Below are 25,150 nucleotides of genomic sequence, written 5' to 3' on the forward strand. Positions count from 1 at the left end.
CACTTCTATCCTTATATCGGCATAATTGAGGTTAACAGTTAAAATAATTATTCCCCTTTAATCAATACATTTTAAATTTGTACTGTAATAAAAAAGACAGAAAACAAAGTATACCATAATATAATACTTGTCATTAGTTAGGAATAGTTTTGACACAGAAGAACTGAAAGGGAAACTGCTGTTATGTTTTAAATTTTTTGCCTTTGGGTATTTATTTATTTAGGTAGCTAGCTAGTTATTGTGCTTAACGAACAGTTCAAGGCACTCATTGTTGTGCCATCCTGTCTTTTTAAAATTTTATTTTTCAATCACAGTTAACATTCAATATTATTTTGTATTAGTTTCAGGTGCACAGGATAGCGGTTAGACAATCATGTAACTTACAAAGTGATGCCTCTAATATTTCCAGGACCCACTTGGCAATATACATAGTTATTGCAATGTTATTACCTATATTTCCTATGCTGTACTTTACATCCCTGGGAGTATTTTGTAACTGCCAGTTTGTGCTTCTTAACTCCCTCTCCTTTTTCACCCAGCTCCTCAACCCTCCTTCCACCTGGCAACCTACAGTTTGGTCTCTGTGTCTATGAGTCTGTTTTGTTTGTTCACTTATTTTGTTCTTTAGATTCTACATATAAGTGAAATCATATGTTATTTATGTCTCTCTCACTTATTTCACTTAGCATAACACACTCTAGGTCCATTCATGTTGTTGTCAGTGGTAAGATTTCATTTATTTTAATGGCTGAGCAATATTCCATTGTATATATGCACTGCACATTTTTTATGCACTTGTCTATTGAGTGGGCTCTTGGGTTGCTTCCGTATCTTGGCCATTGCAAATAATGCTGCAGTGAACATAGGGGTGCACATATTTTTCAAATTAGTGTTTCAGGTTTCTTTGGTTATATACCCAGAACTGGTATTGCTGGGGAATAAGATAGTTCTATTTTTAATTTTTGAGAAACTTCCGTACTGTTTTCCACAGTGACTGCACTAATTTGCAATTCCAAGAGCAGTGCACGAGGGTTCCCTTTTCTCCACGTCCTTGCCAATACTTACTGTCTGTTGGTTTATTGATGACAGCCATCCTCACAGGTGTCAGGTGATGTCTCCCTGTGGCTTTAATTTTCATTCCTCCGATGGTCAGTGACACTGATCATCTTTTTATATGTCTATTGGTCATCTGTATGTCCTTTCTGCAGAAATGTCTATTCAGGTCCTCTGCCTATTTTTTCATTACATTGTTTGTTTTGGTGGCATTGAGCTGTATGATATTTTTATAAATTTTGCATATTAACCCCTTATCAGACGTATCAGTGGTGAATATCCTCTCCCATTCAGCAGGTTGCCTTTTCATTTTATTGATGGTTTCCTTTGCTGTGCAAAAACTTTTTAGTTTGATATAGTCCCACTTATTTTTTCTTTTGTTTCCCTTGCCCAAGGAGAGATATCAGAAAAGAAATATTGTTAAGGGAAACATCAGACATTTCACTTCCTATGTTTTAGCTAGGATTTTTATGGTTTCAAGTCTTACATTTAAGTTTTTAATCCATTTTGACTGTATTCTTGTACATGGTGTAAGAAGGTGGTCTATTTTCATTTTTTCCCCATGTATCTCTCCATTTTCCCCAACACCATTTATTGAAGAGACTCTCTTTACACTATTATATATTCTTGCCTCCTTCATTATGGATTCATCGATAATATAGGTGTGAGTTTATTTCTCAGCTCTCTATTGTGTTCCATTGATTTATAGATCTGTTTTTATATCAGTGCCATGTTGTTTTGATTATCATAGCCCTGTAATATAATTTGATATTGGGTAGTATAATACTTCTAATTTTGTTCATCTTTCTCAAGATTGCTGTAGCTATGCAGGCTCTTTTGTGGTTCCATATAAATTTTAAAATTATTTCTTTTAATTCTATGAAAAATGCCACTGGTATTTTGATAAGAATTGCACTGAATCTATAAATTGCTTTGGGTAGTAAGAACATTTTAACAATGTTAATTCTTCCTAACCATGATCATAATGCATGCTTCCATTGATTTGTAGCTTCTTCAATTTCTTACTTTAATATTTTTAAATTTTCTGTATATAGGTCTTTTATAGCCTTGGTTAAATTTATTCCTAGGTATTTTTTGGATGCAATTGTAAATGGAATTGTTTTCTTAATTTCTCTTTCTGATATTTCACTCTTGGTGTATAAAAATGCAATTAATTTCTGAATATTAATTTTATATCCTGCTACATTACTGAACTCCTTTTTCACTTCTAGTGGTTGTTTTGGTGGAATCTTTAGGGTTCTTTATGGCATCATGCCATCTGCAAGTAATCTCTGTTTTACTTCTTCCTTTCCAATTTGGATACCTTTTATTTCTTTTTTTGTCTAATTGATCTGACTAGGACTTCTAATACAATATTGAATAAAAGTGGTAAAGGTGGAAAGCTCTGTCTTGTTTTTGATCTTAAGGAAATGCTATTAGCTTTTCCTCTTTAAGGATGATGTTATCTGTGGGTTTGTCATATATGGCTTTTTCATGTTGAGGTATGTTCTTTCTATTCCCACTGTGTTGAGAGTTTTTGTCATAAATGAATGTTGGATTTTGTCAAATGCTTTTTCTGTTTCTATTGATATATGATTTTAAACTTTCATTTTGCTTATGTTGTGTATCATGTTCATTGATTTGTGAATTTTGTACCAATCTTGCATCCCAGGAGTAAATCCCATTAGATCATGGTGTACGATATTTTTAATGTATTGTTGAATTCAGTTTCCTTGTATTTTGTTGAGGATTTTACATATATGTTTATCAGGGATATTGGCCAATAATTTTTTTTTTTATAATGTCTGTCATGTCTGTCTGGTTTTTGGAATCAGGACAATGGTGGCCTCATAAAATAAGCTTGGGAGCTTTTCCTCCTCTTGAATTCTTTGGAATAGTTTGAGAAGGATGGGTGTTAGTTCTTCTTTGAATGTTTGGTAAAATTCACCTGCAAAGCCATCCAGTCCAGGACTTTTGATGGGAAAACAGCTCTGAACTGAGGTCATAATTCATAACTTTTTAAAAAGATAGCTATTTAATCATATAAAGTTTGGGTTGTTTTAATTCTTTTTCCATTCTATGTTAGACTAATGCAATTCAAAATTCTCCTATTTTAAAGCCTAACCCAACTTTTCATTTAAAAGAATATCATTTACTTACTCTGTGGCACCAAGTAATGATCCCTCAAAATATGCGACAAAACTCTGACAGTATAATGAGGAAAAACTTGCCATTTTCACCAAGCTCTTCCCTCCCAGGGAGCAAAACTTGGCAATTTGTTTTTAAGGAAGAAGTGGGCAAGGAGGAAACTTCGGAGAGCTTGTTAAACTCAGTTTATTGACTAACAGCTACTAAGCAGCCAACTGTGTACAGCCATGTATGGGTACAAACCAGGTCTGAGCCCTCTGGTCTTAGCAAAGGACAGCTCTGCACCTGGCATTTCCCATTGTGTCTTAGATCCCAAAGGCACTAATGCAATTAGAACAACCACTCAGGGCTCAGGTACAGCCCTGTGTTGTGATTGTGTGTAATGAAGAATGTGAAAGATTACCCACCAAATCCTGCCTACACACCCATACCCATGTATAAGCACTCAGTAGATTTATCTTAATTCTTAAGCTCGGAATGCTGACTACTGTTAGCCTTTTGGGCCTAATTAGAGGCACCAGGAAGAGGAAATTCTTGAAGTTAGAGGCTCATTATTTATTCAAATTTAATTGGAAAATAATTAAAATGTTATATGTTTGTATATATTGTTAAAACGGTATTTAAAAGCCAAAGAAAATCACAGCTTGAAGGACAGAAAAGTTAGATACTTACAATTCCAGAGTCATGTCTTGGTTTAATTTTATAGAGTGATTTGCCTTTTTTCTGCCGGCACACCTCTTCGGCTTCTTTTACTCTGGGCGGGGAGAAAACACATGCATCTGAACAAAGACCCACGTAGATCACATCAGCCCACCCTGCAGTCAGTGAGTGGGCATCAACTCATAGGGATTTAATTTACTGGAGAAAATAATACAGAGTAATGTTATCTGACATTTGATATTAAAACACGGAATGTTAGACCAATGGGAAATTTATCCAGGGGTTCTTGACTTAAAATAGAAGGATGTAGAATGGAATGATACACCACAGATTAATATAAAAAATATTAAAGGAGTCTTATATTCAAGAAAATAAAGAAATATTCCCCATTTACAGGTGAGCATACTCGGATTGGCTCTATTACATAAATAGAACTGGCACTATAATACAAATCAGAAGCATTAAAATGGTTAAATTAACGGCATCACATAGAAAACTAAAATGCTTATTTAATATGATTTCAGATTCATTTTCCACATCACACTGCAAGCATGAAAGTCATCTCCAACAAATATTTGGACAGTTTTTAAAAAATTAAACTTCATCAAGCATGGGAACCAATCATTCAATTACAAACAAAATAGAGAGTGAGCAATAATAACATTTTAATACTATTAGGGTTTCTTTTTAAACACACACTCTAAGGAAAACAATATGGAATCTGCCAAAGGTAGAGCTAAAAGAGGTTATCATTTGGAGATTAAAATCTGCAGTAAGTTCTGGCTTTGCTACATGATATTGGGTAACATCCTAATGCTACTGATCCTTGTATGCCCTCAGGCAGTAAAAGGGATCAATAATATATAATAGTATTACCATTATTACTACACCGAGTTGTTGAAGAGATAACAAATGACTTAAAAACTTTTTTCTAAAATTTAAAATATTATAAACATGATTAGTTTAAATATATCATAAGAAATCTACAAACTGGAATTCTACTAATAAAAGGAGGTACCATAAGAAGGAAGGCAATCTGCCAGGTTAATTATATTTTGTTGCTATGATTTCCCTTGGGAAGTAAACATGGAGTATTTGAAGAATGTAAATAGGCCATGACATCTTCATAAAAGACTTTGTATGTAGATCCTGAAGCCTATTTCCTCAAAGAAATAAATTATAAATCTATTTCTCGAGCCCTGTGGCAAAAGAGTTAATGAAAGAATTCATTTCCTACATAGCTGACTGAATCCCTGTTTTTAAACACTACAATGGAACAATTAATCCAATACAGTAGCTACTAGGTTGATGTTATAACCTTAAAGTGTGACAAATGAAAGCAATTCCTTTAAGACGTAAAATGACCACAAGATTGATATTGTTAGTAATTCCCGAAAATGATGACAATTGGGAAGACACTCCATTGTTAACAAGTTTATTACTTTCTACCCAGGCCATAAATTGCCTTTAACCCTCCCTCCAAACATTTGAAGACAAAAATATTTTCTTTATAACAAACCAAGGATCGCAGAATCCCCATTTTCCCTAAAACAACTATCGGTAAATTTAAATTGCAGGATTTGGACAGGGAATTAAGGAAATTTCTTTTTTTAAGCACTTAGCCAAAATCCAGTAGATCTCCTCTTAAATTTACTTGGAGCACTTTAAAGTGTTTTGTGACACTAATAAATATGTACTTCACAAGTATTTACATCGCCAAAGCATCTTAATTTTCTCACAATCTTATTTACCTTGTTCTCATTGTACATTTTTGTAAGGGTGACAGAAAGCCGAGGCTAACACATAATCATTCTACACAAAAACAAATGCAGCCGTTCCGTGCAGCAGAGGTGACGGCGACTTGAAAGAAGGTGCATCAACGAGCCCTCACAAGATCTTTGAGCTCATCTATTTATTTGACAATCACTTATGGAGAAGCAACTCCAGGTCGGGTCCTGGGATCGGCTCAATTTTATAAGGACAAACAAACTCACCGTCTTACAGGAGACACACACATGAGCAGGTAGATTGCAATGACGCGCTGGGCACAACTGCCTCGGTTTGTAGAGGTCCAGCTGTGTCCCAGAGGAGGTGACTGGGTGCTGTGCAGGGCTTTATGGGGAGCTTTCTGGAGCATGTGGACAGCCAAGCTTTGTTTCAAAAATAAATTTTAATTTTTCATATGTTTCTTGAAAGGGGGAATGGTACTGAGGGTGGAAGCGGAGTACAGTATATGGAATAATAAGAACAAAGGCCAATGTTTGAAGAGCTTCCATAGGATCCCCTCACTACTAAGAGGCCAATATTCCAGCTGGCTTCCTGGTTTCTGATTCAGTTGCTTACACGTAGGGCGGCTGGTCCGTCCCTGCAGCCAGAACGCCTCCAGGTACACACGTGATCTGGGGAGCTGGGAAGTCTGAGCATCAGAGTCTCAAGCAGTTACTCTTCAAATTTAGGAGAGGAGACATTGCGAATTTACTAAAATGCAGTTCCGCAGGGCCCTGGCTGGGTAGCTCAGTTGATGAGAGCATCGTCCCAGTAACACCAAGGTTGCCAGTTCGATCCCTGGTCAGGGCTCGTACAAGAATCAACCAATGAATGCATCACTAAGTGGAACAACCAACTGATGTTTCTTTCTCTCTCCCCCCTCTTCTCTCTCTGACAACATCAATTAAAAAAATCATTCTTTAAAATACAGTTCCCCAGCCTACTCTTCTGTATGTTGGTTCCGTCCCTTGGAAATACATTTATAAGCAGCACCCAGAATAATCTGATGTAGGCAGCCTGTGGGCTGCACTCGGAGGAACAAGCACTCTGGTACCCGGACTTGGGGGGGGCCACACTGAGCCCCCAGACAACCGCACTTCCTCACCCTCCCCACTTCACAGTAAGACTGTAAACACAGGGGTCACGATCCCACACCACAAAGAATCACTCACTTCGGCGCTTTGTGAGCCCCGCCCCTCCTAAACAAATGTTGCTTCCTCCAAATGCCAATTTCATTTCAACAAAACTCTGACAACAAGACATTTTTTCCATACTTTAGGCAGGGAAAAAAGAATGGGCCCCCAGAGGTGAGGCACATTGCCAGAGTCGGCAGAAGTGCAAAATATTGAGGGAGAAGCCGGGGTGGGGGACCCGAGCCAGCCGTCCATCCCAGCCTCTCCTGCTTGGCCTCTCCATCTGGGCTTGTCAGCTGCCGGCTCAGGCCTGTTGAGTAACCACTTGTCTGTGTTCCATCCTCTTCCCTTCCCGCCTCATCCCTCATTCGCCAATGCCCACAGCTTCTTAAACGGAGCAGGAAAAAGATGTTCATCTCACAACCAGACATCAAAGGCTTTAAGTGAAAAGAAATGGGTGGTGATGACATTTCAAATAATCAACAGAAATGACCAATACGTTCTGTTTGGAAAGGAGGGGCAATACTTCATTTATAAAGGAATACAACATTCTGTTCACGTGGAGGAGGAGGAACACATAGTTGGTTTGAAGAAGACAGCCCCTGGCTTCCAAATTTTGCCTACACTTGAGTTTTAACTCCTGTTTGGGGGAGGTCTACGGATAGCATGCAGAATAGACGTAGCTCCCATGGACGGTTCACAAAGACGCCTTCTTTTTAATGTGGCTGCAGGCACGCAAAGGTGATGGCCGGGGCGTGTGTTAGTCAACACTTCACCCTACTCAAGAACTAAAAAGGGAAGTAAGAATTTTAGGATGACATTTTTGATAGACTTACTGCAACCTGCCATCAGCAATCTAGGTGGCAGAAGGAAAATACGAACAAAACCAAATCATATGATAATTTGATTAATCATACGAAACTCTTCACTCCGCACTTTTCATGATTTTGGAGAAACAACAACACAGAAAGTGGAGACTAGAAAACCAGAAATGCAGCATTATCGTTTAGACAGGAGAATGCTAGGTGGTAGAGAATGGCTATCAATTTTGCTGTAATATCTTTTACTGTCTCTGAAACAAAACTATCATGAATAACTTTCAAAAGTATGCACTTATCTCTTCAATGGAGGACCAAAAGTAATCAACAAATACAAGGCATTATCTCTTAAGGAATAATTTAATTATGGGAAATAGGAAAAAAACATACGGAATCAGATTAGGCAAAGAGAGTAGGCGACCAATTTGAGCAAAACATTTTTTTTTGTCATAAGCAAAGTTTTGCTCTGGCAATGGCCAAAAAAACCATGTATAATGCCCAGAAAATGAAAACTTGCTTTCTGCATGGACCCATCTTTGTAAAAGTAATTTTGAGTGAAGTCTTTTTAAAAATCTTAAACTTTCTCTCCTTTATGAAAATTTAAGTATAGATGGTATATATTATATTAGTTACATTAGATTTAGGTTAAACGTTTCCCTTTCTTAAATAAATGGAATGATTTAACTTATCTTTGGTGGCCAGTGATCATCATGACTCACGTTACTATTGTTATGTGCTCACACGGGGCCACCCAAAGGCCTTCTGGGATATACATAGCAGCCTGCTGGCACGTTGACCCAGCACTTAGTACTTTGCTGCACTTGACTTTACCCTGGGTCTACTTTTTAAGTTCTCTCTTTGTTCCTGGGATAGCATGTTGTGGTCCCTTCCAGCTAGCATCAGCACGCCTGTCTCCATCTTTTTTTTTTTTAAATCAACTTGTATCTTCTTTCCAGGAGAGAACCAGATAACGCAGCCAATTTTAATGAGCCTCCAACGAGAGCCATGACTCTGAGTAGAGCCCTGACTAAATGCACAGAGTTCCCGGACTTGGAGGCAGTAAGTAATTTCAGCCGTCACAGGGCTTTCCCCACTCCCTGCTTCCCACATACTTCAGGGTTCACAGCTGTGTGGGAGGGGACAGAGGCCAGAAGTCTGACGTACAGACACTCAGGGCTTTACTGTTCTAAATGGCTAGCGGTGTAAGATTCTAAGATAGCGCATACCTGAGTCATATGGCACCGCCCAACCTGCGTGCTCAGCAGTGTGTCCACAGAGGTGGAAAGGAAGGCTGGGATGATGGTAAAGCCTGAAGTTCAAGCTCATCGAGGTAAAGAAGTGTGACCCCGGTCACTAGCAATGACACAGAGTTGGTGATGCTACAGAGATCCACCTTCAGGATAAGAAGGGGAGTGTTTTGTGAGAAACATGACTGGGGTTATCTCTTGTCTGCAAGTTAAATGGTAGAAATGACCAGAGGAAAACAAAGCACCTTTAAGTAGTGAAGCTTGAATTTACTTTTAAAAACTCTTATATTAAACTGAACTTTTAAAAAGAAAGTTGTGTATGTAATCTAAAGGAAACTAGTTAAATGTCAACATGTCAACATAGGGTGTTTTTTTTTTCCTTACATACAAATATTCTAAGTTGTAACAACTTCATTTGGCTTTAAGATATTAAGCTTAGAAATGAGTTACTAACCACAGAAAGTTTGAGTCCAAAGGAATGAGAATATTTTTAAATTAAGGCTTATACTGTAGAGAAGACAGGTAAGGGATAGAATGAAAAATATTTTTTATGACACAATTTCTTGAAATGTTTCTAATTTAAGGTTTATATTATAGAGAAGACGGAGGTAGGTGATAGAATGAAAAACACTTTGGTTGAGAATATTTCTAATTTAAGGTTTATATTATAGAGAAAGCAGGTAGAATGAAAAATACTTTTCATCACTGAATTTCTTGACACGCAGTTAAATTCCAATTACTATTTTTATTTTGATATTTTTCAAAATGAAAAAGTTTCTCAAATGTTGTTCTTAATATATCTGGGTGCATTTATACTAAGGGTTGTTCTGGACAACGAGTGTGGCTTCTTATTTCTCTCCCAATAAAGATGGATTTTTCCCTGTATTTTCCCTCCTTAGCCCCAGACCTACTCATTGTCCCGCAAACATATACAAAAAGTTCAGCATGGTTAAGTTTAAAGACAGTTTGCGAGATGAATAAGGGAGATATCTCTGGCACAGACACAGAGAAAAGAAACCAGATGTCCCTACAGCCTTCAGGCAGAATAATTTTTATCTACTTTCTACAGCAAAAGCCAGGCTGGCCACAATCTTATCAAGAAAACAGATATGCTCTCATCATTCAATCGAATGAGAAGCGGAGCCACTTTTCTGCCACGAAACATTAATAATTTTGTCTAAATAAGTATCTGTGGCAGACGGATTCATTTCCTGCTGGCTCCAGCTCGGCTCTTTGGGAGAAGCCTGAGCGTTACTGTTGTCTACAGCCCGTGAGAGGTTCAAGTGCAGCCCAGCGGTGAGACGACCCACATCTGAGGTGCTTGTACAGTGGGGACGGGAGGGTCCTTCTAACAATAAGCTAAGAGTAGCCATAATTATCATTATTACCAGTTTACAAGGTACTTCGCTGAAACACAACACCATTGTGCCTGCCTGCAACTTTACAGTTTTTGAACCCAAAAGAGAGAGGGAGGGAGGGAGGGAATGAGGGGAGAGGGGCTCTAGGCATAGGCCGGTGAGGAGGAGGAGCGCCAGCTTTGAAGTTGTGGGTCTCTCTGCAAGTAAAGATAGAGTAGGTATTTACACACCTTGTGGATTTAAAGGTGGTTTGGGGGGTGGTGTACTCCTGGCTCTGTCTTTTCTCTTGTATTAACCTCAATGATTTAAAATAGACACACACAAGACCAGAGACCTCCTGAAAGGACAATGGAAACACCCACCAAGACGTCACTTATTATCTCAACTAAAAAGAGCTTACGTGGCCTCAGGCAGCTATTTCTGGGTTTGAGCTGAATTTCTGAATTTCATCACCCATGGTCCCTGACTTTCTCAGCGCGACCATTGCATCCGCGCCTCGCACGCTTGCAGGGAGCCACTGGGATGGACACAAAGCAGCTCCTGACTCGAGGAAGCCAAGATTTATAAAAAAAGCCAACACCTTGGAGCCACTTGAGGTGACAGAACCACGGCTCCGAAATGGACATTTGGAGCTGGAGGAGGACTGGCCGGGCAGTCCTGAGGGCCTTGGACCCCCTCACTTCACCGTAAGGCATGATGGAAGCCCACCCCTTCTATTAACACCATGAGCTGGGTCGTGAAGAATCTCCCTAAGCCAGAACCTAGGTTCCATGCCAATTAGATATACATGTTCTACGTTTATATCCTAAGAACTCCAAATACATATCAAACATAAAGCCAATGAACAGAGATGGCAGACATCAATATTTCCTGAAATTGTTTTTTTGTGACATATATGGGGATGAAACAAGATGAATTTTAAGAAAACTCAAACAGAAAAATTAATTCCTTATTATCTGATCTTATAAATGACTGTGTAAGAGTCTATACATGCAGAACATTATAATTCATGGATAAATGTCACAGAAAAAACCTTTCCCCATAGCTCTGGAATGGCTATAAATGAGGAAAGATGGGTATGGCTATATGTTAGGCTTTCATCTCAAAGCAAACAAAACAAAAACTTCTCTCTTGCTCTCTCTCACACACACACACCCCATTCCCATCAGCCTCTCTGCTAATCAAAGAGTTGTCAGCACTTTCCTATCTGGCGTACCCACCAGCTTCCGGGTCCCCCACCATTCTCAGGACTGAAAGGTTAACTAGCCTTTTAATTCTCTTACCCTTTGGTCCTCAGAGAACTTCTGAGTTTTCCAACTATCTTTCTGGAGATGCCTTCTTAATCTCTTTTGCTGCTTCTTAATTATTAAACTTCCCCTCAAATGTTGTTTTTCCTCCCAGGGCTCTAATCTTGACTCTGATCTTGACTCCGATTTCATAGGAAATCTCCACTCTGTGATTCCTATGCTGAAGACTTTCCGATCCATACTTGTAGCTCTGACCTTCTCCTACCTCATGTTCCCAAGCCTAGGGGGACATTGTTCTCCTCTCGCTCACCCAGGCCTTGGTGACGAACATAACCATTCACTGTCTGAATGCTTTCTCTCTCTCTTCATCCCCCTTCCGGGCATAGGCACAAAGTCACCAAGTTCTGTTATTCATTATTCCTTAGTAATGATCCGAAAATCTGTCCCAACATCTCTAATTCCATTGTCCCTGATTTTTTTGTTTGTTCAAACCTCCTCTCTCTGTTGCCTGGACTACTGTTGCATCCTGCATAAGTTTAATCCATCATTCACAAACGACCTCAACATGGGAATCATCTGAGCCACCTGTTCATTTGCCAAGAAAAAATGGCTAAAGTTCCTTGATGAGGTAGTCAAGGCCATTGCCAACCAACCTAACTTCTCCTTGGTGGCTGCAATGTTCCCAGGCTCAGACACACAGAGCCACACCGCCCCCGCCCCACGGGAGGCCTTTGCTGCATCCGTACCCCTGGGCCTGCCCATTCCTTTTCCCTTCCTCCCTTCAAGCTTAGCTCAAAATTCCTTTCTATAGAAAGTACACCTGACCATGGCAGGCTTGCTTTTGCATAACTTAGTTCAAATTTTTATTTTATATTTTCAAATCTATATTTTATTTAATTATAGTTAGTATATAATCATATTAATTATATTAGCTTCAGGTGTACAATGTAGTAATTTGACATTTTTATATTTTACAATGTGATCACCCCACTAATTCTAGTGATCATCTGTCACCATGTAAACTTATCACAATGTTATTGATTAAATTCCCCTTCCCCTCTTCATCTATCACCCTTCCCTTCTGGTAACCAAGCCTTTGGTCTCTATTTCTATGAGTCTGTTTTAGTTTTGTTTGTTTTATGCAGTATTAGTCTTTCTCTGCCTAATGCATTTACTTAGCATAATACCATCTAGATCTATCCATGTTGTCACAAATGGAATGGCTATTCATTTATCTGTCTCTTGGCCTTGTTGAAGAGGAAGTTCCTCAAGATTAGGGATCATGTACATTCCCTTTTACGTTATCGAGAACAATAAACCAAGTAAGTGTTCACTAGATGTTTGAAAAATATATGAGTCAATGAATGAATAATGAATATGGAAATTAAAATTAAGCTCAACTATCACAGGGATAAACTTGGGCAAATAGCTAGAGCTGAGATCTAAATCTCTCATATTTTTTTTTTCCTCCTCTTTCTGGTGAACTCTTCGGCATTAAGTATGGATATTCAATTCACTTGCTGAGTAAACTATGTGGCCTTTGATTTGATTTGAACATTGAATTTACTCTTTACTGTTATGATTCTATCCATAAACAATAATTTAGTTTGAATAATTGCACATGAAATTTAAAGTTATGAAACAGGTTATCATAATCACTTTCTTCCATCTTGTAGAAAAGCTAATTTGGGATACACTGTATGAAAGATTAGGGGCCTACAAGGACTCCACATGAAATTATGTCAAACTTGTTTCACTAACTTTTATTAACTCCTAGGTTAATGGAGAAGATAAATTACAGAGGTGTAATTTATATCTTCATTTCAACAAAGCAGTTAGAGTCTCTAATTGGATGTGTACAGACTAGATAGAGAAATGATGGCTAAATGAGAGGATATGCAGATGAATTTACAAAAATCAAATACGCCCCAGAAGACAAAGGGTGACTTTAGTGTGGTTATGATCCTGTTTTAATGGGCATCATGTTAAGAGCTTCAGAACACAATCACCTAGTAGAATTACAAAGGCTGCTTTCATCTGAGAACAGAGAAAACTGTCCTAGCAATCACAGATGTTCAAAAATGGCTGACCTGCTTTTTCATTTGAAGGACATCAACACTTGCAGTGAGCCAGTGGGGGGCCCCCTCCCCAGTGGATATTTCCTGTGCACCATCTTATTCAACCACCTGGCAACCAAGCATGAGAGATGCTGTTATGCTATTTTAGGGACCAGGCGCCTGAGACTCAAAGGGGTACCTGAGGCCACACAATAGAACAATGAAGGAGAAAATCCAGATCTGCTTGACTTCAGAGTCTGCATCGTTCCCATAGCCCTCCCACTGGAAAGGCTACAAAGTCATGGGATAGATCATCTTAAATTTATTTCCCAAGTTCAATATCTCTTCCCTTTTAAAGAGCTTCCACAAAATGCAAATCTTAGAAGATGCTATAGTGTTAGCTCCTTGAAGGCAGAGAATGGAATATGTTTCCTCCCCACACCCCTTGCCCAGAGCAGTGCCTGGCTCATCGAAGTGGCAGCTAACACTTACTGAGGACCCCATGCCAAGCACTGGGCTAAGAGGGCTACAGACTGTATGCCCTTCAAGCCCATAAAAACCCCATGAGGAACTCTTGCTACCCAACTCTTACAATGAGGAAACAGGAACTTAAAATGGTCAAATTACTTGCTTGGGGTTGTACACCAATTTGTGGCAGGTCTGTGGTTCAAATCCAGGTGAATGCAGACATCTGACCTCCACCTCTAGCTTTAACCACGGTACCATGCTGACTCTCATAGTGCAAATGCATGGGAAAGCCAAAAGAGACAGCCTCCAATACCTCCACTTCTTTTGATTTATGTTTCTATACTCATTTATAGTTATCTAATATTTATATATTTACATTCATTATATTATTATTTTTATTTCTATTTATTTAGAAATATTTGATTCTAACTTTTTTTTAAGAACTCTTGCCCATGCACACTGTGGTGACTGAAAATGATTTTTGTAAAGAAACATTTAGAAACAACAGTCATGAGCTTTATCAGATGCTGGGGAGAAGTACTATAATTGGGCAAATTCTGAACTCTATTCAAGGAAAAGCAGTAATGGGAACACAATGGGTGTAGTGTTCACCTTTGAAAAAAGAAAGCATGTAAGATTGTCCAGAGGGGTGGGGGAGGAAAGACCACTACAATTTCTTGATTCTAATTTCTAGAAGGAATTTTTTGACATAGTTCATTTTCTAAATAAGACATGTGAACTGTAGTCAGTACAAATCTAAAAATACAGAAGACGGAGACGTTTCTCCAGTGGCCTTTTTCTGAAACACACAAATCCTCAATATAAACTGAGATTCATTTTTAAACTTGAACTCAGTGAAGACATTTCTGAGGAGAGGGATGTCAACGTGCGCTTTGAGGAGGTCCTGTTGCTTTTTAGTGGTCTAATCTGATACAGGGCTACAACTCCGAAAACTCAAGGACAGTTGGCATATTTCCTCGATTATCTCAAATTGCAACGGTCCCGGTGGAACAGCAGTGAGTAGGTGGCTGGTCTCTGACTAGTGCTGGAAATACTGACAGTCTCATGCTGGTGAAGAAGAGGAAAAAGGTCTGCCTCAAGAACCAGATGAGCAAACAGAAGAGTTCACATTCCACTGTGTAAATACAGAGTCTGAATTATAATCTGTCAAACCAAGAGTAGCCTTCTTTCATAATCTCTCACAGGAGTTTAACATGGGAGCAGAAAACGATGACAAATCTAGAGTGTGCTGGTTGGAACTTTTAAAAAATGCTTAGATGATAGTCATTTAATAGTCACTTTAATGGGAATATTGAGGCTCATATACGTGTTAGAAATTTTAAGCTTATCAACATATTTTTCACTGCTAATTTAAATCTCGGATTTAGGGGAAAAATGTTTTTCTCCTAGATTATGTAGTAGTGACAGTTTTTGTTTGATATTAGATGTGGATTTGCATGGAAATTTACAAAAGTAGCTTAGCTGAGTTGCCTTTTTAAAAAAGTCCCATAAGAATGACTATCTTTCTGTAGACGCTGGGGATTTTTAGATGTTCTCAATAAAAGGGTGAAATGAATTCTCTGGTTCCACAAACTTATGACAGTAAAAATGATTTTGTGATATATGATGGCCAAAACTATTAAAAAATCACATTTTACAGCAAAGCTCATATTTTATTACAGGAAAATGGTGTTGGTTATCACAATTGACAGTTTGCATGCAAACATCCTTTTTTATTTACCTTTACTAAATTTTACCTTTACTATTTCTACCTGTGTTAAGAAATTTTTCTTAATCATAGTGATTTTTATTTTACGTATGGTTCAGAAAAGTTTTTGATGATAGCTAGTGAGATATCAAATTAAGTGTTGTTGGTACTTACACTCTGGTTTATATTTTGGCCCTTCTCTATCAAGGATGATGTGTATGAATAGCTGAGATCCTATGCTTTTAGACAGATTTTTTTTTTTTTTTGGTGGGGAATTCAAGGGCTTTTAGACATAGGAATTAGCTTATACAGAGTTTATCATATTTCCTCCCTGTAAAACTCATAAAAGAGTAAAACAAAGCTATTTATATCATAACAGCTCAGAGTTATGTAAGAGGAAGAATGGCTTAATTAAGGAGGAAGATGTGGGAGATACAAGGCAGAAATGGGATCAAGGAAAAACACACATATTAAGGGAGAACAAGGGTCACAATTTTTCCTCTACTGGATTATTCCTAACTGGATAAGAACATGTTGTTTATTCCAGCATCAAAACAAAACAAAAAAAATTCCTTAATCTGCTTTCCCCTCCAGTGAGACCTTCTGTCTGTGGCCCTTTAGAAGTACAAACTCCTCAAAAGGATTGCCTACAGGCACCGTGCCCGCTTTCTCTGCTCCTCTTTGATCTAGTGCCACTCCCTGACCATTGGAAAGAGACTACTACGCTTGTGGTTGCCACCAGCTCCTCCAAATTCCCAAATCTGAAGGGCAGCTCTCAGCCTTCATCTTCTTCACACAGGCATGGGCGGCATCTGACACGGTTCTCCCTCCCATCCCTCCTTTCCGAAGCCCCTTCTCCGCCCGGTCCACCAGGCTCCTCGGCCTGGTCCCAGCAGCTCCCGCTCTACATGCATCCTCTTCCTCTCTCCCCTTGCTCACTCTGTTCCTTCAAACCACTCTGACCTTCTCTCTAAACACTCCTTCCTTAGGCTTTGCACTTGCTGCTCCCTGTCTGGACTATTCCACCTTTATATATCCATTGGTTTATTCCCTCACTTCCCCCAAGGCCCGGCTATACCTCACTTCTCCGAGAGACGCTGCCTGGCTAGCTTACAGACGACACCATCACCTCCTACAACTCTCTTCTCGTTGCCGTCCTTTATTTTTCACCAGGGCCTGTAGGAGCACCCAGTGTATAGTTATTGAAAATCAGCTTCTCCTTGCTATAATGGAAGCTGCAGAGGGCAAGGATCTGGTTTTGTTCACAACTCCTGTGCCTGCGATATAGTAGCTACTTAACAAATACTTGCTAAATGGCCTCAGGGAAGCACATGGATAATTTCATAAGTTCACAGTGAAGAATGCAGACGTGGTGTTCAGGGTTGAAGGAGGGTGGAAGAAGGCGCTCCAAGGAATGATTACAAATAAAAAGGAAAAGTTGAATGATAGCATTCTTGATTTTCCATTCCCCTCACATATCCCAGGATTTCTCTCAGAACAGCTATTCCTTGGAGAGTCTACTTTAGGTGGGAGAAAGCTGATTTTTAAATTTTCCAGCTGACCCAGAGCCACAGAGGTAAAGGGTACGGCCTTGCTGATACTGGGAGTGGTAAGAAGTATAGTCCATTGTTTTGACATGGTTTCAAAGACGGCATTGCTTAAATACCAAATGGTGTGGTCCAGGCTGGGTGGGAAGCTAAAGGAATCAAGGAAGTCCAAAGAGATTCTAGAACAATAAAAGACCTGGCAATGGAAAACCTGATAGCATTTTCACTGATAACTTCAAATATTTGAAATACATGGACAGGGATTAGATTTATTTGTGTGGTTCTAAGGAGAGTGGAGTGAGAGCCATTGAGTATAGGTTTCAGTCAGCCAGGTATCCATTCATTCTCCAATCCTTTACCCCAAACCTTGGGGGCCAGATGGATTTCAGAAATCAGAACTGTTCTCGTTTCACACAGAGAAATGGTATATAACCCTACAAAAGGGTCAAACACAGCATGGAGTAGTCAAATACATTCCTACTTCTGTTGTAAACACATGAACATTCACACTGAGTGGGAAGGTAGACTACAGATAGCCTCAAGTGGGTTCAGGTTGCCACAAACTTAGGAAAAAAAACTTTTGGTTTCAGAGTCTTTTGGGTCACCAAACTGTAGACATGTGGTTATGGCTCTGGACTGTAAAAATATAAGTAAAACTGTATCTATTATAATAATTTCCCCCAAGTTCGCAAACTCCATTAAACTCTCAGACTAGAGAAGTCATTAAATCCTCAGGTAGAAAACAGAAAATGGCCACCCACAATTAGGAATTTGGAGGTAAACACTTAATTGTTAAATTTTCTTTGATCAACATGATTAGAAACTTGCTTTTCATAACTACTCATGAATAGTAAAATTTATACTTTATGCAAGTCGGGATATATTTTTCTCCTTTTCACTATGATCCACCAGCTTTCTGAGTATCATGTTCTGACGTCTCTAAAGGTTAGAGGTTGTGCATGGTCTTTGATTCTTATCTGAATGTTTGGGACATGGAAGCAGATCGTCAGCAGTCAAGTGATTGTGAATCCTTTTCTTTTTCTCTATTAATAATAAGATTTCCTCAGAATAATGTCACTTTCACTTGCTTGTATTTGCATTGTTTTCCTGAAGAGTTATGTGCGGTTGGGAATAACTCTCCATCCATCCATCCATCCATCCATCCATCCATGATACTTAAAAAAATGCTGTTGTAACTTCTTCTCTAATTTGCTATCAATACCATCTAGCCTCAAGTTCCTGCCGTAGTACTCGATCTTCTAGTTCTTTTGTTTTACCTTTGTAAAATAAAAACTTAGGAAAACCAGAGGCTGAAGGAAATAAACCCATGTACAAGCTCAGCACAGAATTAAGAGCGCTTCTGTTCTAAAAACAAAACATGAATTTAAGAATACATTAATATCCATGTCTAGACTGACTTTTAAAGTGAAAGCTTCAGAGTTATCTGTAAGCATCTTAAATTCTCTTAACTGATGAAATATACTTTTTTCCAACTATTTCTCATCTTATTTGCCTCCCCCACAGACTTGGAACCCTTTAAAGTGGCCAAATGGAATTTTATCAAACTTTCCAAAAATGTTCACCCCTAGGCCATAGGAATTTGAACCAAAGAGGTTAATTTTAAAAAATAATTCCACTTCATAAAATTAAGATCTACTGTAAATATACTTTTATTTCTGACGTGCTTTCTTTTTTGTAAAATATGGATTATATAAGCCTATAATCATAATTAGCATATTTTAAGGATGAGAGTTAGCACTTCTACCTCCTTCCTTTTTCCTCGCCCAACAAATCTTAGAGACTGGTCTCCATACACTTTTAAGACAAACTAAAGCTTAGAGGACTGGGGATTCTTACACGTAAACTTCTACTTCTGGCTATTTTAAATACTAAATGAATGTTTCAGATCTGACACCAATTCCCAGGTATTTTTCCCACCCCACCAAACAATTAACCCGATTCTGACACCATCTACTGTGAGACAATATCAGGTTCCGTAGCAGTGGGGCTCAGCCCCACAAGACTGCCCCAGCGCACTCGACTCCAATTGCAAGTCCAGTTGTCACCTACGCTTCTGACCAGCCGGCTAGGGATAGGAGGTTCCATTGACACCTTCCTCAGGTTTGATTATTTTGGTAGAATGGCTTGTAGAATTCTAACAGTTTACTTACTAGATCACTGGTTTATTAGAAGAGGATATAACCCAAGAACAGAGAAGTGAAAGAGATGCAGAGGACAAGGGAGGTGCGGACGGGTGCGGAGCTCCAAAGCTCTGAGTGCGCCACTCTCCCCGAATCTCCATGGGTCCAGCAATATGGAAGCTCCTTGAACCCCATTCTTTGTTTATTTGTTTGTTTAGTTATTGTAATGGAGGCTTCTTTACACGGGCAAGAATGATTAAAGCGTCTGTCATTGGGAATTGGTTCAGACCTCTCCCCTCCTCAGAGGTCAGGGCAACGGGACTGAAAGTGCCACCTTCTAATCGCAGGGTCGGTGGCACTGGCCAACCTTAGGGAACCTGGAGGCTTTCTGAAGTCAGCTCATTAAGATAAGCAAAGGCACCTTTATTATTCTTTCTACATAGGAAATTCCAAGGGTTCTAGGAGCTCTGTGCGAGAATGACATTGAAGACCAAGTGTGTTTTCTCATTATAAACCACAGCATCACAATGCCTACACGGCATAAGCACTCAATATATTCTTGTGAGAAAGAGCAAATGGCTATAATTTAACCTAGTTTTAAGTTTTATCACTTTTCAAAGTGATGGTAAATGCAGACCACCTTACATGTCCATGTTATATAACACCAGAGAATTATTCATGGGGCTTAACTATAAAATACTAATTCATTCATTATTATTATTATAGATTATTTTGTTTATTAAAAACAACAACAAGTGGCCCTTAGATCATGTCTCCCTATTGGGTTCTAGACAAGTTTAGGATGAAATCTAAACGCAAGCGTCTTTTCTTCTTCTCCTGCCGCAGGGCTCCAGCGGGGCAGAGACGAGGGTTCTCTGGGTTGATGGAACCGGGGGTCGAGGCGCTCTCAGGGAGGGAGCTGGTGGGCCTCTCTAACGCTGAATGCTGCCTTCTTCTCTGGGGCCCACGCCAATCATCTCGTCTCTCAGCGCATGCCCAGAGCCACTGTGGGGGCAGAAGAACCTTAGGAAGCCCATCAAGAGATGGCAAGGACTTCGTGCCTTGGGTTCATTCTACTCGAAGTAAAACAATCACAGACTCCACTAGCACAGCCAAAACTCTGTCCTCATCAACACTACTGCTTCCTGAAAATTAGTAGACATTTCCTTTTAAAAAGCCAGAAAGCTTGGATCTGCCTAATTCTCAAAAGGATAGGGCGAGCCTACTTCGTGAATGTGCATTAGCATAAGGACACCTTCCTTCTCCTTTGAGCCTTTGTTTTCACGTTGCCAGGACTGGCTTGTTCTGTACAACACAAGAGGCAATGGCGGGCAAAGCTCCTGCAAGAAGGGGGACGGCATGTCCTTTTTGCAAACATGGAAGTGGTGCCTTTCAGCGTGACCCTCACTCTGTAAGACACAGCTCTCCAGACAGGACTTTATATAGCTCAGCATCAAGTTTTAAATCATTCAAGGAAGGAATCTGTAAGGAGACATACCAGCCTTTCTCCAGAGAGAGATCAATGAGCTGTGGAGACAAGTTGGCCAGGAACAGTGCCTTTGATCTAGATACAGAGTGTGACACGCGGTGCCAGTCTAAGGGGCACACTTTGTAATCAATTGGAGGTGGAACATGGCCAGGGCCGTGTGGGACAAAATAGAGACAAAGCTGATGGATTATTTAGAGAATGTTTAACATTACTCAACAAGATAAAATGACAGATGAAGTTGATTAAATAAAGTTTTCAAACTTAGAAAGATATCCAGGGTATCAGGGATCCTAGGTATTTTGTTACAGTCTCTTACTCAGAGAACAAAAGCATAATAAATTAAATAAAATAAAAAAGCTCAGAGGATTCATGTAACATAATGTTCAAAAAGAGCAAGCAGACAAACCTCTGGTGTATCTACATATTAATAATGTTATAGCTATAATTAGAAAGCCTAAATTGCAAAAAGAGTCTTACATCATTTTAGGAATTATATTAGCTATAATGTGATTTTCTTTTTTGGGTTCTGCAGTGTCTTTACTACTAAAACTTGCAAAATCTTAGCTCCTAAAACTCTAAGAGTGTTAAAATTTGAAGTGATTTTTATAATTTGCATATGAGAAATACTATGCATACATAATTTAAATGGTGATGATGATGATGATGATATTGAGGGTGACAATAATTTAAAGGTCATTTTAAGGAGAAAGAAATTGTAAACAATAGTTTTCCCCAAGCTACGGGAAACTAATTTGCCATGATAGTTACTCAACTGATGGACTCGAATTTACTAGAATCCAATATCAAAGCCCACATTGTAATTCTTCAGCCAGTTCTTCAGCATGGTTAATCTTCATTGAATTAATCTTATTATACACTAGGAAGTACCATATAAAAAGTTTATCCCTATTACTGTGTGCTTCAAAAAAAAAAAAAAGTCTCCTTTCCATGGGCTCAAAATTCCCCTCATGACCACATTTCAAGTTTCAAAGTCTGACTGCTTATGACCAGCAGAAAAAAATCCCAAGCGGTGACTCAGTAGCCCGTGGAGCGGGGTCCTGAGTGAGTGCTCAGCAGGGCAAGGAAGGGCTGGGGATGGCGAAGCCAGCGGGGGACAGCCGGGGAGAGGGTGGAGGGATTAATTCAACCCATGAAAGACGTGCGGCTTTGCTGCATGGCAAATGCAGGCGAACTTCTTTCCCTTTCATTTTTATTTATTTTGACATTCTATCCACTCCTCTTTTCTAAGCATTTCTCTCTGTTAGAAATATAAGTTAAGAAAACTTGGACAGTCTGACTAGGTTTGAAAAATGTTTCATCTATTTCGCAATAGATGAAGAGCTTCGCAGTGTTTGTGACAGGACTTAGCGTTCCTGAAGCGGGTTTACACAGGGAAAGCACAGGCTCCTTTCATCGCCACAGAGCCGGCTACTCGGTTCTCTAAATTGACGGAGAGCTTTCTTACTTTGGAAGGAGTGCGATTTCTTTTTTGTTACAGTTTTTGCCAGCAGATCTCTCTCTCTCAAATTTTGATTTAGCTAATGTTCATGCTAGTAGTTAAGAGATTTATTACACATGAGTAAGTACAGAATTATCTGGGCACAGGGGACAAGCCAGGAGCGCGCCAGGCAGGAACACAGGGAACCAGGACAGGATTTTGAAACCACGGACATTCTAACCAGGTCCCTGCACGTGGTCGGTACATTCAGGTGTGGTCCTCTGTGTTCTTAGAGCCATAATGTGAGCACTCTACTTTTTTTTTTTAATAGCTTTATTGAGATGTTGTTTACATACTATAAAATACACCCACTTAAAGTGGACAATTCAACTTTTTAAAAATTTTGTCCTAGGGCTGTGCAACCATCTAATTTTAGAACATCCCATATTCTCCAAAAGAAACTTCATTAGTAGTCACTCCTCTCTCCCCACTTCCTAACAAGGGTTAGATTTGCATTTCCGTGGAGACTAAGGATCTACTTTTGGATCCTATATGCAGGGGAGGGCAAAAGCGGGTTTACAGTAGTAAGTACATGAAGCACAGAGTTTACTCTTGCATTGTTATTTATTCTTGTACTATGTATTTTTCTATATGAACAACTGTAACCCTACTTTTGCCCACCCTGTATTTGCCAATTCTGAACATTCATATAAATCAGATTATACAACATACAGTCTTTTGTGACTGTCTTCTCTCATGTAGCATATCTTCAAGGTTCATCCAGGTTACAGTGTATATGAGCGCCGTATTCCTTTTTATTAACAAATACTCTCCCACGGTATAGATATGCCTCATTTTATTTATCCATGCATCATTTGACAGATGTTTGAGCTGTTTCCGGTTTTTTTGGATGTTATGAATAATGCTGCATGAACACATATGTACAAGTGTTTGTGTGGACGTATGTTTTCACTTCTCTTTGCTATATATCTGGGAGGGAATTTCTGGGTCCCTTAGTATAATACAATGTGTACAGTCCATAATACTTAATAATGATAATAAACAATTATGTTACTGGTCCATGTATTTACTGTACTCTACTTTTCACTGTTATTTCACAGTGTACTCTCTCTACTTATATAAAAAAGTTCATTGTGAACATTATGCTGTGTGTTACATGGGCAACAGCCTCATGCATTTCCTGTTTACTGCATCCTTGATGGTGTTGTTCTCTCTTGTGCTTGATTTAATCTCATGTTGTTTTGTACAGTAACATCCTCTGTCGGGTTGTAACCTAAAAGCAACAGGCTATACCATATAGCGTGTGTGTAGCAGGCTAGACCATCTATAAGTGTAAGCGGTAGTACACTCCGTGATGTAGGCATAATGATGAAATCCCCTAACAACGCCTTTCTCAGAACATACACCCGCCATTGCAGGGCGCATGATGTACAACCATCCTAGTCGGTATGGAGTGTATCTCATTGTGGTTAGATTTGCATTGACGTGGAGGCTAATGACATAGAGCAGCTGAGTGGGTGCTTATTGGCCATTCTTCTTACTTTCTTAGGACCATCCCTTACCCCTACCCCCTACCCCAAGGCACACAAATACTACCTTATTCTCTTTTTGTATCCGACACTGAAATACACATTCTTAACATGCCTCAGACTGTTCTCCATTCCTGGTTCCCTCCACATACCCCCATTTTCCATTGTACTCACACACTGAGCACCTGTTTTCACAAAGAATCCCTTCTAAAGTTGAATCTGATGCCTTATCACAGTGGCTTCTAAATCTTAACCAGACTCCAGCAGGCAAACCCAAGTGAGCTAACTACTCTTGGTCAAATACAGTAACGACCAACATGTCTTTGTCTAATGTGTGCGATTACCTGGGATCCCAAATTTTTAAGGGTAGAAAAACATTTTTGTTTCTCTAAAGCTTCGCTCCCACTGACGGGAGCAGGGGCGCTGTCTGAGAGCGGGATCCCGAACGGGGTGGGAGGGGGAATTCTCCACTGGTGGAATTCCTCCGCCCGAAGAGGTCAGAGTTGGCACGGAGAACCTGGGACGGAAATGAACTGCTGGGAGCCTCTGACTTGGTACACTTTCCAGGCTGCAGCAGGAGTCCACACAAACCTAAGAATTTGTTCATTTGACGTTACACAAATTGGACGGATCCAGTCCTCCTCCTCTGGCAGATTATAACCATTACACGATTTGATCTTTATCCTAAAGAAACCTAACTTAACTGCTTAAAAATAACATCTTGCTTACAAAGGGACAGTGTGGATAGGAACTTGTTTTCATCCCATATAAGCTACTTATTGTTATTTTTCAAGGGGTAATTTTAAATATCTCTCTACTCCATGAAGTATATATTGATTGAAGATGGTTTCACTACAAACTTTGTTAAGACATCAGGAAATATTTTCAGCAAACGGTCAAGGGAAATTAATAACCGATCAGGTACCTCTACAAGCCTCTACGAACTCACTAGGCAGTGCAACAATGGTTCCTTTTCAAAGTAAAAGTATCTTTGGACTAGCTATTTTCTTGGCTCTTGGTCCAGATTCTCTTTTTGGGAGCTTGAACCAGAATCTTGAAGGGGGAGTTTCTTCTATTTTTAAATACTAGGCCTTTGAGGAAGGATTTTCCAGAGTTCAAAAAACATCTCTTAGAATATGGCAAGACAGAGAAACAAATGCAAAAATCTTTTCCACCTAATTTAAACTTTAGGATTTCACATAATTCTTGGAGAAATTAAGTTTTAGAAAGGGAATTTCCCAATATCCAGAGTTTCTGATCTTTCCCTAACCTTGGCTTTCTGTACATCATTTTAGGGGATGAAAAGGGAAGTTTGTTTACT

General features: G+C 39.3%; 1 protein-coding gene across 2 annotated transcripts in view; it reads right to left on the reverse strand.

Moving 5' to 3' along the window:
- The window catches only part of FMN2 (formin 2), a 269,775-nt gene that overhangs the window by 1,158 nt on the left and 243,467 nt on the right, over positions 1-25,150 (reverse strand). For both annotated transcript variants that reach the window (XM_054576717.1, XM_054576716.1), the window contains one exon: positions 3,874-3,955. In XM_054576717.1, coding sequence (XP_054432692.1) covers positions 3,874-3,955 — 82 coding nt within the window. The remainder of the gene's footprint in view (positions 1-3,873; positions 3,956-25,150) is intronic.

The sequence above is a fragment of the Pteronotus mesoamericanus genome, unplaced genomic scaffold (genome assembly GCF_021234165.1).
Source record: "Pteronotus mesoamericanus isolate MK-2021 breed Mesoamerican mustached bat unplaced genomic scaffold, CSHL_Meso_final contig_347, whole genome shotgun sequence".
In the NCBI taxonomy this organism is placed as follows: domain Eukaryota; kingdom Metazoa; phylum Chordata; class Mammalia; order Chiroptera; family Mormoopidae; genus Pteronotus; species Pteronotus mesoamericanus.